Genomic DNA, 12717 nt, shown 5'->3' on the forward strand with positions numbered 1-12717 from the left:
AATGTGTGGATCAAGCCATACCAGAGCACCAGGGTCCCATAATTACTGAACTTTACAATAGCCTTGTCCTACAGTCTCAGCCTCTTGCAGTGCAGAAGTGGAAACACTTGTTCTTACTTGCATTCTCTTCAGATATATGGACATTAACAGGGAAGTGCGGGATGGAGAAGAAAGCCCACTAAGTCATATCTTTCTTCAACTCAGAGAAAAAAGGAGAAACCCAGAAAGTGTTAACAATTATGTTTACTTACATAAAGGGCACTAAAACTGAGCACATCAGTTCTACAAAATTAACTTTGCAACAGCCATCCATACAGGATTCACATTATCCGGTTTATCTTCTAAGTTTCCAAGGTAACAGAAGTCTAATTCAGTTGACTACAAAAAATTGCTTATGAAGTTGGGAAAATTTAAAGGCTGGATCCCTGCAAACGAAAAGGCCCAGCACTAAATATCAACTGCTGACTGAGTGAGGAGCACACGAGATCACAGACCAACACACCAAGACTGATTTGCCAGAACCTCGGTCCAGCTGGACAAGCAAAGCACACAGAGGGTGTTCCAGTTACTGCCCCTTTTTAAGAACTCAGGTTGAACATAGAGGCCCGAGTGGACAGAAAGGAGCAAATCTGACACCCCCTTCTCAAGACAAACACTGCCCAGACCAAGCCAAAGAAAGGGGTCCAGTGGGACACATGCACCTTCAGCTCTCCCAGACATCACTGGGTGTTTACTTCCACTCACTGAATTCTCTTTCTTCCCTGTCCTCATCACTTTACCCCCTTCTCTGCTAGTTTCTTTTTTTTTCTTTTTTTTTCTATTTTTTTCTGATGATTTCCGTTATTTCTGCTCATGACTTTGTCTGCAAGGAGGCAAAAATAAACTCTAATGCAGACAGATACCAGACAGTCTCAGCTACTTCTCTCCCCTCAGAGGCATGGCTATGCTCTTCAGCCAGGGGTACCCTCTTCCATGGGTTTTGGCTGCTTTGGAGATCTCTTTTCCATTCACGCATATTTGCTTGAGGATTTTTTGCTGAAAAATTCTTGCTTATGCTTTAATGCTGTTCTCAGCAAATACCTGATTCAGCTTGGCTCAAGGCAGTCTTGGAGGAAAACGGCTCATGAGGAAAACTGACTGGCAAAAGCACAGATCCCAGATGGAAAAAATGAGAAAGCTGCTACTAGTGTTTCTATGCTTATATTTTAAAAGGAATCTAGGCCCTTTAACTTGCCTCATTTCACCAATTTCAGCTGTCACTAACAGGGACAGAATTCCCACTCTCCTAATTAAACTATACTGTGACACCCACATCATCTCGCCAACTTCATTACTTCCATTCATTAAGCTGATACTGATCCTTTTCTCTAACAACAATCACAGACTCCCAGCAATTTCAATAGACAGTGACTCAAGATAAAATCTTTGGCTGAATTCCCTTCAAAAGGGGAAGGTATGGTGGGATACTGGCCTTAATTTGCCATTTTCTTGGAAAGTACAGAAAATGTAATACTGCAATTTATTATGCAAACATGTCTGGCTTAATCAGATTAATGCTATCTGATTACAAATGCAATATATTTGTGAACAACTTCTCCTCTACATAGGGTGAGAAGAAACTAATGATTCAGACACTGAATAATATTTCTCAATTGTGTGAAAATAAGCTTGGATCTGTATTAAATTTGCTGTGGTAATATCTGCTTTAAGCATGTATAACAGTGACCTCTACACGTAATGCCTGTAACTGCTTCTATAATATAAAATATAGTTACCTTATTTTGCTATTATGATGCAGTTTATTTGACTGAGCACAAAGCTGCAATTCAGTTAAAAATATACTGCTGTCAGAAATCAGTTTGTCCTACCAGTAAATGAAAAATAAGATTAGTGCCAGCAAGCAAACAGAACTAGCTCACAGAAAAGAAGACTAATCTGAATTAAAACCACAGAATGAAAAATTCTACCGAATGTCTGCAGACAAGAACAGTTAATAATCTGAGCAGGTGCTAACTGCAATACAGTTATTAAAATGGAAAGGATTATATTATAATGAGATGCATTGCCAGAAATAGGAGATGGAAACCACATAAACCATTGAAATTATTCAATTTTATCCATGAGCCTGACAAAATGGTTTATTTTTGAAGGACAAAATATTCAAGAACAATAAAATAGCAAACAGAAGCAGCTTGGAAAATAAAACCTAGAAGCAAACTAAAAGGATAAAATTACATATTTTCTGACACCCTAAAAGTATTGCAGCCAAAGGACGATAAAAATGAATTGAAGGGAGCAAGAACCAAGATTTTCATTATCCCACTAAGACAGATATAAAAATAATGGTTAAAAGAGTAAGCGCAAACATCTTATTAAGGAAAACCCAAAGCCACACAGTTCCCTTGCATATACCAGTGTTACATCGCTGCTTCAAAGAGTGATTCCTGGTTTACGTGAACATAAGAATTAGTCCCTATCATTACAGAAAGAGCTGGGCAATTGAAGAACCTGCAAACATCACCTGTAGCTACTGAAAGCTCAACATGAGCACCTTCCACCAGGGTCCTGCAGGAACGATGCAAACAGTGTTGTATTGAACAGACAGGACTGGGTGACCTGCTGGTCATTGTTTCAACTCAAAGCACTTCCTGAAGAAGCTGCAAGCTTGGAGTCAGAAAAGCTGTTTAATACTGTCACTTTTCAAAAGAAAACTAAGCTTTGAAAATACAGTCATACGTATTTTCTAGGTTATGCAATTTAGGAAGGTGCCTTTCAATTCTACACTCACACTACTCATTTCTTCTCCAGTCTGGAAACAACCCAACATGCCAAAATGCTAGAGCAGCAGGAGAACTAGGTGAACAATTAATTTTCCTGAACAGGAAACACAACATGGCTGGCACAATACTGCTGGCAGCATCGGGAAGTATGTCGGAGCCTTTATCAGGTATTACTGACAACGTAGAAAGCTCCAGCCCATGACTTAGCTTTACTCTCATCACACACCTGGCAAGAAGTCCTGGAGACCGTTTGCTGCTGACCTACCTTCCCCGCAATGCGGTGAGTGCACTTCAGGGCATGAACTGCAACGGGCAGACGAGCAACCGCTGACTTCACAGGCTTGAACTTAAGTCTCCAGTTCAAAAGCAAACTACTGTCTTTAGGGAAAAGAAGACAAAACTGACTCGAAATAGAGCATTTCAAGGTAGCATGTAGGAAGGCAGGCGATAAGTATCCAGCAAACATACAGGTTAGTACCCCAGGAGTGCACTTTTTTTGAGCAGCACTTTGGTCCAAACGTCACTGTTTTTGAAAGGCTGTCTTAAAGCATGAGAACTTCCAGACCTCATATTATTCATTTTATTATTATTATTATTATTATTATTTTATTATTATTAAATACACAAACATCAGCGATCCTCCCAACAAGTATTTTTTTCTGGAAGCACAACCAAAAATCACGGGTCCCAGGAAGGGATAAATGTTCTCTCATGTAATGATGTGTGTTTGCTAATGAATATTTTTTCTGTGGAGATCTAAATTGAAAGAAAAAATACAATATTCCTTTCAGCCAGACATAGGCTTTTAAATTCTTCTGCATGTTTGCACCAAATCAGCTTTGCTGATATTTCCACAGAATAAATATGATCTTAACTTTTTGTATTATCACAGTAGCTTATGTTGCAAGTTTAATGAGAAAATATATTAACTCTTAGCCCAATTTTGGCACCTTTACTTAGTTCCTTTCCAGACATCATTTCTATTGTCTTCAGCAGGACTCCTGTCCATGAACAATAATTGAGTGATGGATGAATCAGTACAGATAAATTAATTTTGGAATAACAATGAAGGAATGCACATCACAGTTAGACTAGTGCTTGTGAAGGATGTTACTATGTTACTGGATTGTATAGATTTATGTTAACTAACCTTTTCTGCTTAATTGAGAGCATCTAAACCACACAAACTGGAGAATAGACAGAATTTATAAAGTAAAGTTATTAAATTGGAAACAACAATTGAAATTACTCATTTTTCCCTCAAACTGACATACCTTACATTTACTTCAAGGGAACAAGAGGAAGCTTATGTGCATTCGCACTCAGAAACAGAACCAACCCACCTTATCTCTGCCCCTTTCCTCCTGCCCTGTCTTTCTTCTCTAGCACAGATGTGTTTGTGGATTCTGCTTCTTGCTCTCCACACTTACATCTTGAAGTGTGAGGTCTGGTGAAGAAACCTCAGCCCTGGTGTGCTTTCAGCTTCTATTCCTGGTCAGCCCATGGCCAGTTTTAATTTCACCACAACCCTTTAATTCTCTCTTCCTTCTACTGTGCCATCCTTCTAACATATCTTTCCAACTTAACTGAAGACCAGGATGCCTTTTACAATTTTTAATGTACTTCTCAAATGCTTGCTTTCTAAACCTCATCTGCACAACTCCCTGCCAAAAGAAAAATGAATAGCTCGTTCCTACAGATCTCCATTTATTACTTATCACATATTATGGATATTGTTCTTTGTAGTGCTTGACCTATCACAACACATCCTCTCATCTTTTTCATATCCACTTCCCATTGTCATTTTCTCCTGAAATTTTTACTCTCCTCCAACTCTTCACGCTCACACTACCAACATGCTCTAAGAAGCAAAAATACCCTATGTTGACCCTGACTACTATTTCCAGCACTAACATTTCCCTTCTCAACAAGCTGCTTACACATATTGTCCAGGATTCCTCTTCCTCAGCTCTACGGAGATTCCTCAAAAGGCCAATTAACACCAATATTCAGCTAAAGCTACCCCCACTACCCATTTTCAGTCTGCCCTAATCTCAACACTATGGTCTACTGTTCCTAGCGTCTTGGCAATGCAAATAAACAAGGGCACATAATACTTTGTAAAATCTGATCTGTAGTGTTTCACCCTGACTATCCAAACATCAAAGCACAATGCAGCTGCTTTTTTTCTTTTTTTCTTTCTTTCTTTTTATTATACATGTCGATCTAGGTTATTATTTTTAGCTCAGAACTTTTAGGAACAAATTCCAGTGTCTTTTTGCACCCCTCCCTAGAAAAAAAGCCTACTAACCTTCTCAAAGTGCAAACATCCAAGAAAGATGAGGCTTAAAAGTTAGGTTTCCATAAGTTAACAAGTGAGGCTTGTGTTTTCAAAGCTGTTTTAACCATTTCTCTAAAGGGGAAAGAGAGTAACCATTCTCAATAGAGAACACCAAACACCAACCTCCTGCATGAAAATCCCAGTTCCTTTTACTTTTCCACGTTTCCAAACAGCAGAAATGTTTATCCTTTCATCCAAAAGTTTGAGAGTGTGAGGTGGAGAGGAGGGCCCAAAGTCCCTTACAGGTTACATTCGAATTCCTAACATAATAGGCATAAGAAGCAGATCATGTAGATCAAACCTGATGGTGGGTTTGACCTTTCAGCGAAATAGGTTTCTGGAGCAAAAACAGAGGAAAACAAACAAACAAAAAAACCAAATTAACACATCCCCCAGAGCAGTAGGTATGTGTCTTGCCCCAGCTTTCATTAACACTGTTTCAAAGCTCAGTATCTCCAAGCAGTGGACACCTGGGCTCAGGGGAGACAGAAGTGTAGGACCAGAAGTACAAAAAGTAACTATTCTCTATCTACACATTGCAGTCATAATAAACAGTATTAATGCAACAGAAACACCAAAGAGCCTGTGTGAAGCAGAACCACAACGTGCATCACTAACTTCACAACCCAGCCCAAACTCGTACGATCAAGGCTGCAGGAGGACAACTTGAATGTGGCACAGGAGGGAGGGCGGCCGTGCCGCGGCCTCACGCGAGCGCTGCCCTGTGGCCCAGTGCCCCCCGCTGCCCTCCTGCGCGGTACCGCCCCGACACCGACACCGACACCGCGCTCGGCCCGGCTCCCCGCACGGCCGCACACTCACAGCTGTGCGGAGGGGACCTTGCAGGGACGAGCACCGCCGCGCCAGGGCTCTGCGCGAAGCCGGCAGCAGCTCCGAGCTGCTCCGGGGATATTCAGCTTCCTGTGAGAAAGGGAGACAGCAGACACGGTGAGGGAAGGACGAGGAAGAAAAGGTTAAGAGTACCGGCCAGCTACATATATCAAACAGCGCTCCCCTTGACTCACAGTCTAGTCTCGGGGATCCCTTATATGCCCTGCTGGCGCTTGCTTTCCGTCTCTAGTAAGCGCCTCACAGCCTTTCTCACCCTCCGCTGAGCCCAGGGAAAGGGCACCCACATAAGGTCTCTCCTCCCCCCTTTTAGGGCTGGAGAAGGGCTCCATCTGCTCAGGACAGCAGGGGTGCAAAGGGTGCGCTTTGATGTTCAAGCTGCTAGCGGCTTCCCCGAGAGCTGTTCATGAGAGAAGACCTCTGCCTCAACAGCCCTGGGAGCAGCAGAGGGCGAGGGAGACGGCGGATCACATTTACAGTGTCACTGACTCATGCTCACAAACACGCCAGTGAAGAGAGATTTGCTGTCCTGAAGGGAATGTCTCTTCACAGAATGGCCACTCTTTTTCATTCTATATTAAGGTGAACCCTATTTCCATTATCAATACTATGTTACCAAATCAAAGCGGGCCCTGTTGCACTAAGCATTCCCCAGTAAAGCAGAGTCTTGCGGGGCATAACTTAGTGACTTTCAGAGAAAGGTCTGGGTACACGCCTGTGACTTGTGGCATTGGCTTTCAGGGAAGGATTTGATGCAATAAAGTCACACAGCTTTTTAACGGTGAATCGTGCCCTCCCAGCTTTCATATAGGGGCCCTGGCTAGAAAGGACATGCGAGGAAACAACATACTCTTCATGTGAGACCCAGCTATTTCCCCAGGAACCAGGTGCTGAATGAAAACAGGCTTTCACGAGCGCCTTTACTGCTCCTTTACGCCTGGCGCGAGTCCAGCAACACGAGCTTCCCTGGCATGTGCTTCCTGGAGCCTCTCCCTCCCTCTCCCCGTCCCCTTCGGAGGTGACTGACTGCAGCTCTTGCGGAGGGTCTGACCTTGCTGGGTTGAAGCGAGGGGAAGCAGCGGGGAAACCTGCTGCCCTCCTCCCCAGGAAAGCTGTGTCCTGTGGAGCACTCCGGGGCATGCGAACACCGCAAGCCCTGCACGCTCACACCCGGTGTCACACGTGTGGAAACCTCCCATGCCCTTGACTTGCAGAGGGCTCCCCCTCCCTGGCCACCGACGCCGAGGACCTTTGCGCACCCTTTTGCCACGCTGCACGGACGCCCCGGCAGGCACCGTGGTGTGACAGGACTGCGCGCCCTGCTGCTCTGCGTCCACAGCGGTGGCGGGAGCCCCGCACAGCAGGTCGGCGCTTGGCGCCTTCCATGCTGAGGACTTGCTGCACCAAAGCCACCTCAGCAAAGCGTCTGTGCCCTCCTGCCAGCCTAGGCTTGTGCCTGAACAGTTAAGGCCGCCAGAGGCACTCCTGCCAGCTTCCTTCGTCCCCTGCGGTGCCTCGCAGTGCTATTAATACAGCAGGCACATGCTCTGACATAGCGTTCCCCGGCAGCGAGCAGATAACTTTAATTTGCCCTTTAAACGTCCCGATCCCAGCGCGCCCCGGGCCGCTGCGGGACAACATGGCGGCGCTGTCCCGCGCCCCCCGGCGGGGGCGGGTGCAGCTGGGGGGTCCCAGCCAATGTGAGAGCCCCGGGGGGGCGCCTCCTCCTATCGCGAGAGGCGGCGGGGTATAAGAGGGGAGGCCAGGGGCAGGGGGGCCATTTGGCCGGCGGAGCGCGGCGGCGGCGGGGGCGGCAGCCGGGGACGGGCGGGGAGGCTCTCTCGAGGCACGGGCTGTCGGAGCGGCTGCCAGCATGGGTGACCAAGCGCTCAGTTTCCTCAAGGACTTCCTAGCCGGCGGCATCGCCGCGGCCATCTCCAAGACGGCTGTCGCCCCCATCGAGAGAGTCAAGCTATTGCTGCAGGTGAGGCGGGGGCGCGCTGCTGGCGGAGCTGCGCCCCGAGGTGGGGCCCGGCGGGCGGGAGGGAGCGGGGAAGCGCCTGGGGCTGGTTGAGTTTGGGCTGGCGGTCGTCCGGGTGCCGGGAGCTGCCGGGACGCGGGAGGTGGGTAACGGCCGCGGCGTGGCGGTTAACGGCCGCTGCGCCCCCTCTGCCCTGCCCGCAGGTCCAGCATGCCAGCAAGCAGATCACCGCCGAGAAGCAGTACAAGGGCATCATCGACTGCATCGTGCGCATCCCCAAGGAGCAGGGCATCATCTCCTTCTGGAGGGGCAACCTGGCCAATGTCATCCGGTACTTCCCCACCCAGGCCCTCAACTTTGCCTTCAAGGACAAGTACAAGCAGATCTTCCTGGGGGGAGTGGACAGGCACAAGCAGTTCTGGCGCTACTTCGCAGGGAACCTGGCGTCCGGGGGTGCTGCGGGAGCCACCTCCCTCTGCTTTGTCTACCCGCTGGATTTCGCCAGGACCCGGCTGGCGGCTGATGTGGGCAAAGGAGTGAGCGAGAGGGAGTTCACTGGGCTGGGCGACTGCATCGTCAAGATCTTCAAGTCTGATGGGCTGAGGGGCCTCTACCAAGGATTCAATGTGTCTGTCCAGGGCATCATCATCTACCGAGCAGCCTATTTTGGTGTTTATGACACTGCCAAGGGTAAGAGGCTGATGGAGAAGTGACGGCAAGAAAGGGTTCCAACCAGCAAAGACTCTCGAGGGCACCCTGCCCTGCAGGAATAGGCAGGGCTTGGCGCAGCACCAGCTCAGGGTGCCAGTGCTGGAGTCTGCTCCGATGTTTCTGAAATGCATTCCTGCCTCTGTCAGCTTGCTCCTCTGGGGAAAAGCTCTGTTTGCAGAGTGTTTTCAGGCCCTTGCCAGTGTATGCCCTCCACCCCATTCTTAAGGGTTGTTATGTACTGACTTGGCCTTTTAGTGAAGGAGCATGAAGGGGACTCTTGATCACAAAACCCCAAAACACTATCAATTTGCTTTACTCCTGGCACTTGACAATAGTCAGATATGGATGTGGAGAGAAGTTGCTGGCATAGTCCTGTTGCCTTGGTTGAGTGGTGTCCGGGGTAGGTGATCCTTCTTTTTCTCTATCCTGACTCTTGTCATTTGTTTTTGATGACAGGTATGCTGCCTGATCCCAAGAACGTGCATATTATCGTGAGCTGGATGATTGCCCAGACTGTCACTGCGGTGGCAGGGCTGGTATCCTACCCTTTTGATACTGTGCGGCGTAGGATGATGATGCAGTCTGGCCGAAAGGGAGGTAAGAGTGAATCTGTTTCCGTAGTGTCCCACCACTAGAAGGAATTTCTTAAGCGGGATGTGTTGTATGCAGTGTATTTTTTGTTATGGAAAGCCAATGGCCTTTTCTTAGGAATACTTAAACATTGATGGAAGACATGTTAGTTCTTGCCTGTTTACATAGGTGTTTGAGTTAATTTGTTTTGATTGTCATTTGGAGAATTAAAATGACTCAATGAATTGATCCTTCATTTTTTTAAATTAATGTTTTTTGATATCCTTAGAGTGGAGAGCAAAGTTAAAACAAACTTGCTGTGTAGCTCCTAACCTTCTAACCTGTCTGTCTGTTTCCACAGCTGATATTATGTACAAGGGCACAATTGATTGCTGGAAGAAGATAGCTAAAGATGAAGGATCCAAGGCGTTCTTCAAAGGTGCCTGGTCGAATGTGTTGAGAGGCATGGGCGGAGCTTTTGTATTAGTACTTTACGATGAAATCAAGAAATATGTCTAAAGCTGACATCATGTAGTTCAATTGTTCTCAATCAACTTTTTTAAAAATACACTCTTGTGATGGACAACAGTATTTCCTAGGGAAACTGAGAATGGGATTTAAGAAACATATCTGATTATGAGGATGCATTAATTGAAGTTGTCTACTATATCACACTAATATATTTTTTATGAAAATTCTTCCAACATTTGTATTGGAACCTGTGTATATATTACATACGCCTTCAAATATCAGGTAATGCATCTTGTCTAGAGACAAGACTTAAATATTTTATGCCTATTTAATATCAAATGTGAATTCCTGAATAAATTTGATATTCAAATACCTATTGTACTAAGTGAGGTCTCTAGCTCCCCAACAGCATGATAGCATTTAAAACATGATTTCTTTGAAAACTGAATTTTAATTTATTATTTTGAAATCCCCTTCACTGACAAGTTATGCGATCATGTGGTTGAGGGCCTAATAAAACTTTCAAGTGTATTTTATGCAAAATACTGTGTTTCAAAAATGCCATATATCTTCACAAAGCAAAAAGTTGTCTGAATGATGTTCAATTGAACTTCAAATGAAATGATGAAATAAATTAATATATTAAACTTTTCCTGGTGTTTCCAGTACAAATACAACTCACTGCAATTACATGAGCTTTAAGGTCTTGGTCTTGTACTGACAAAATCTGAAGTTTTAATCAAAACATTACAGGAGGAGTAGGAGAGGATGGGTGCTGATAATGCCACCATTGCAAAAACAAGTGTTTTGGGAGAGATCACAGCTGCAAGCTGTAGACTACCCAATAGACATAGCTGCTCTGTGCTAATTTGTTTATATTACCCCTACATTGAAGTATAACTTCATTTGAACTTGTAATTATTTTTGAAATGTTCTATAATGTGGAACTTCTGACCTAAGTGTTATTCCAATAATGATGTAGTTGGTAGTTATCAACTTGAGTTAATTACCACAGGAAATTAGAAGATGCTCAATGCAACTGTTAAGTTTCAGATATTATATACTTGTAAGCTGACTGATAGGCTCTCTAGTTGGGCAAGGAAGGGTAAGTGTGTTGTGCCTATTTCAGGTGTTCAGTTAAACTACACGTAAGCAAGCAGGCTTGCTGTGTATACCTTAGGAAAGGGGTTAGGCTTAAAGAGGAGCATTTAATGGTAGCACTACACAAGTAATACCCAAGTAAGTGTTTCCCCCCCACCCCCAGCTGTATCTTTGCCTCTTCACATGTGGAGTTTAAGCACTCCAGGACTTGTAGATTTTGCTAAGGTTCTGAATTGTCCAGTGTCACCCTTCCAGCAAGGGATAAAAAGCAATGCAGAAACACGGGTTTGGGAAGTGTGCTAGATGTGTTTTAAGGTAGAAGACCAAGTTACTGGGGTAGCTGGCACTCTCCACATTGTGTACAGGCTTCAGAGCAGATGCTGTCTTGGCTAGTAGAGTTGATGTGTAGTATTGCCCTAAGGAAGAGGCTCTTGGGGCTCAAAATGGGACATGGTGGCAGGTGCCATCCCCTCTGTAAGCTGCCTTTTCTGAGCCCTCTTGCCTAAGCATTGCTGGAGAGTTTACTGCAGGAAGTGACCTGAGGGAAAGAATATTAGCCCTTGCTCTGTGAAAGAAATTCTGAGTAAATGCAACAGGGCTCCTCAAAATAGTGTATTTGTGGATGGTGTCTTGGTTAAAATGGTGTGTGACTGCAGCTCTTCAGTCATGGGCTCTGGGACTGTATTCTATGATTTTCACAAATGAGTATGCTGGTAAGGAGAGCAGCTTAGGCTTACGCGTGAGAGAAGTAGCAGAGCAACCGTGAGCCCCAAAACTGAGTTTCTGTCTCTCTGAGTTCTGTGCTTTGGTTTCCAGTTATCTCCTTCTTGTATTTACATTTCTTTTTCTTTCTTTCTTTTTTTTTTTTTACATATACAGGCATTTCCAGCTCCCTGTTAATTAATCTGTTGATCTAAGTGTGTCTGCTGTAGGTTCAGATTAGCAGCTCTCCTTTCCATACAGGCAAGGAGAAGCTACTAAGAGGAGCTGGGGACAACAACTGTCTACCAGAAAGCAAGCTTTTTGGGAGAAAACCTTCCTTAAACTATGGAACTGCTTGGCTTTGGGAGACGGCCTTTTTCCTTAAACTCACAAGCACTTTCTGGTTCCTTTTCTGTCATGAACAGTATTACCTCTTTAGGATTTTGTCTAGTCCTTTCATCTCCTAGTCACTGCCTAAATACTTGATTCTCCACATACCTGGTCTACTGTTTCCCAAGCAGTGCAAACCAGGGCTGTAGCTTGTTGAACTATTGCAGAAAACCTCTTCCTACTCTTCTTCAAGGTCCTTATTGCAGTGAATTTGAAACCTTTCCCTGCCTGCTTCTGCCCTCTTTCTTCTCCTCCCTCTGCTTCCCAGCACAGTGCCTGTAGTCTTTGCAGAGGTCAGGTCTGTCTGTCTGCCAACCATACACACACACACACACATATATATAAAGCATACTGACACTATAATTATTTGCTATTCATTTTGCATTGACCTCTGAACAGTCTGTGTTTACATGCTTCAGAGGAAGGTCCTACTTGACTAAAAAGATGCCAAAGTGACATTGTAATGCACAGAAATCTTTGGGGGAATTATGTATGTGAACAAGTAGGAGAATCTGAAGAAAAAGAAACTTCAGAAGAGTCAAAATTAAGTTACTACATACTAAGTTACTACATACTAGAAAGAAAAATAAAGTAACAAAGAGGGAGTTAAAATGAAAATAGAAGTCTCAATACTGAAGAGTTCATATGGGGAGGAGGAGTACTTGAAATAGCGGAGTTGGAAGTGCACTTACAGGTAAAAACCTCTGCATTACTGCGCACTGGCTTACCCGCATGCAGGCAGCCTCACGAAGATCCATTTACCTGGGTAAGAGTCCAAACCTTTTAACTAAATAACTGTTGTCCTGAAAGCAGTGTTGCAC

At 44.9% G+C, this 12717-nt stretch overlaps 1 protein-coding gene across 1 annotated transcript; it reads left to right on the forward strand.

The window, feature by feature from the left end:
• The first annotated feature begins 7777 nt into the window (after positions 1 to 7777).
• On the forward strand, positions 7778 to 10065 carry SLC25A4 (solute carrier family 25 member 4). The gene is made up of 4 exons (XM_088524644.1): positions 7778 to 7954; positions 8155 to 8641; positions 9119 to 9259; positions 9594 to 10065. The coding sequence occupies exons 1-4, from the start codon at positions 7844 to 7846 to the stop codon at positions 9749 to 9751; spliced, it is 897 nt and encodes a 298-aa protein (XP_088380770.1). The 5' UTR covers positions 7778 to 7843; the 3' UTR covers positions 9752 to 10065.
• The last annotated feature ends 2652 nt before the right edge of the window (positions 10066 to 12717 follow it).

Source organism: Tinamus guttatus, unplaced genomic scaffold (genome assembly GCF_059628265.1).
Source record: "Tinamus guttatus ecotype Peru unplaced genomic scaffold, ASM5962826v1 Tinamus_guttatus_pri_ptg000213l, whole genome shotgun sequence".
Lineage (NCBI taxonomy): Eukaryota > Metazoa > Chordata > Aves > Tinamiformes > Tinamidae > Tinamus > Tinamus guttatus.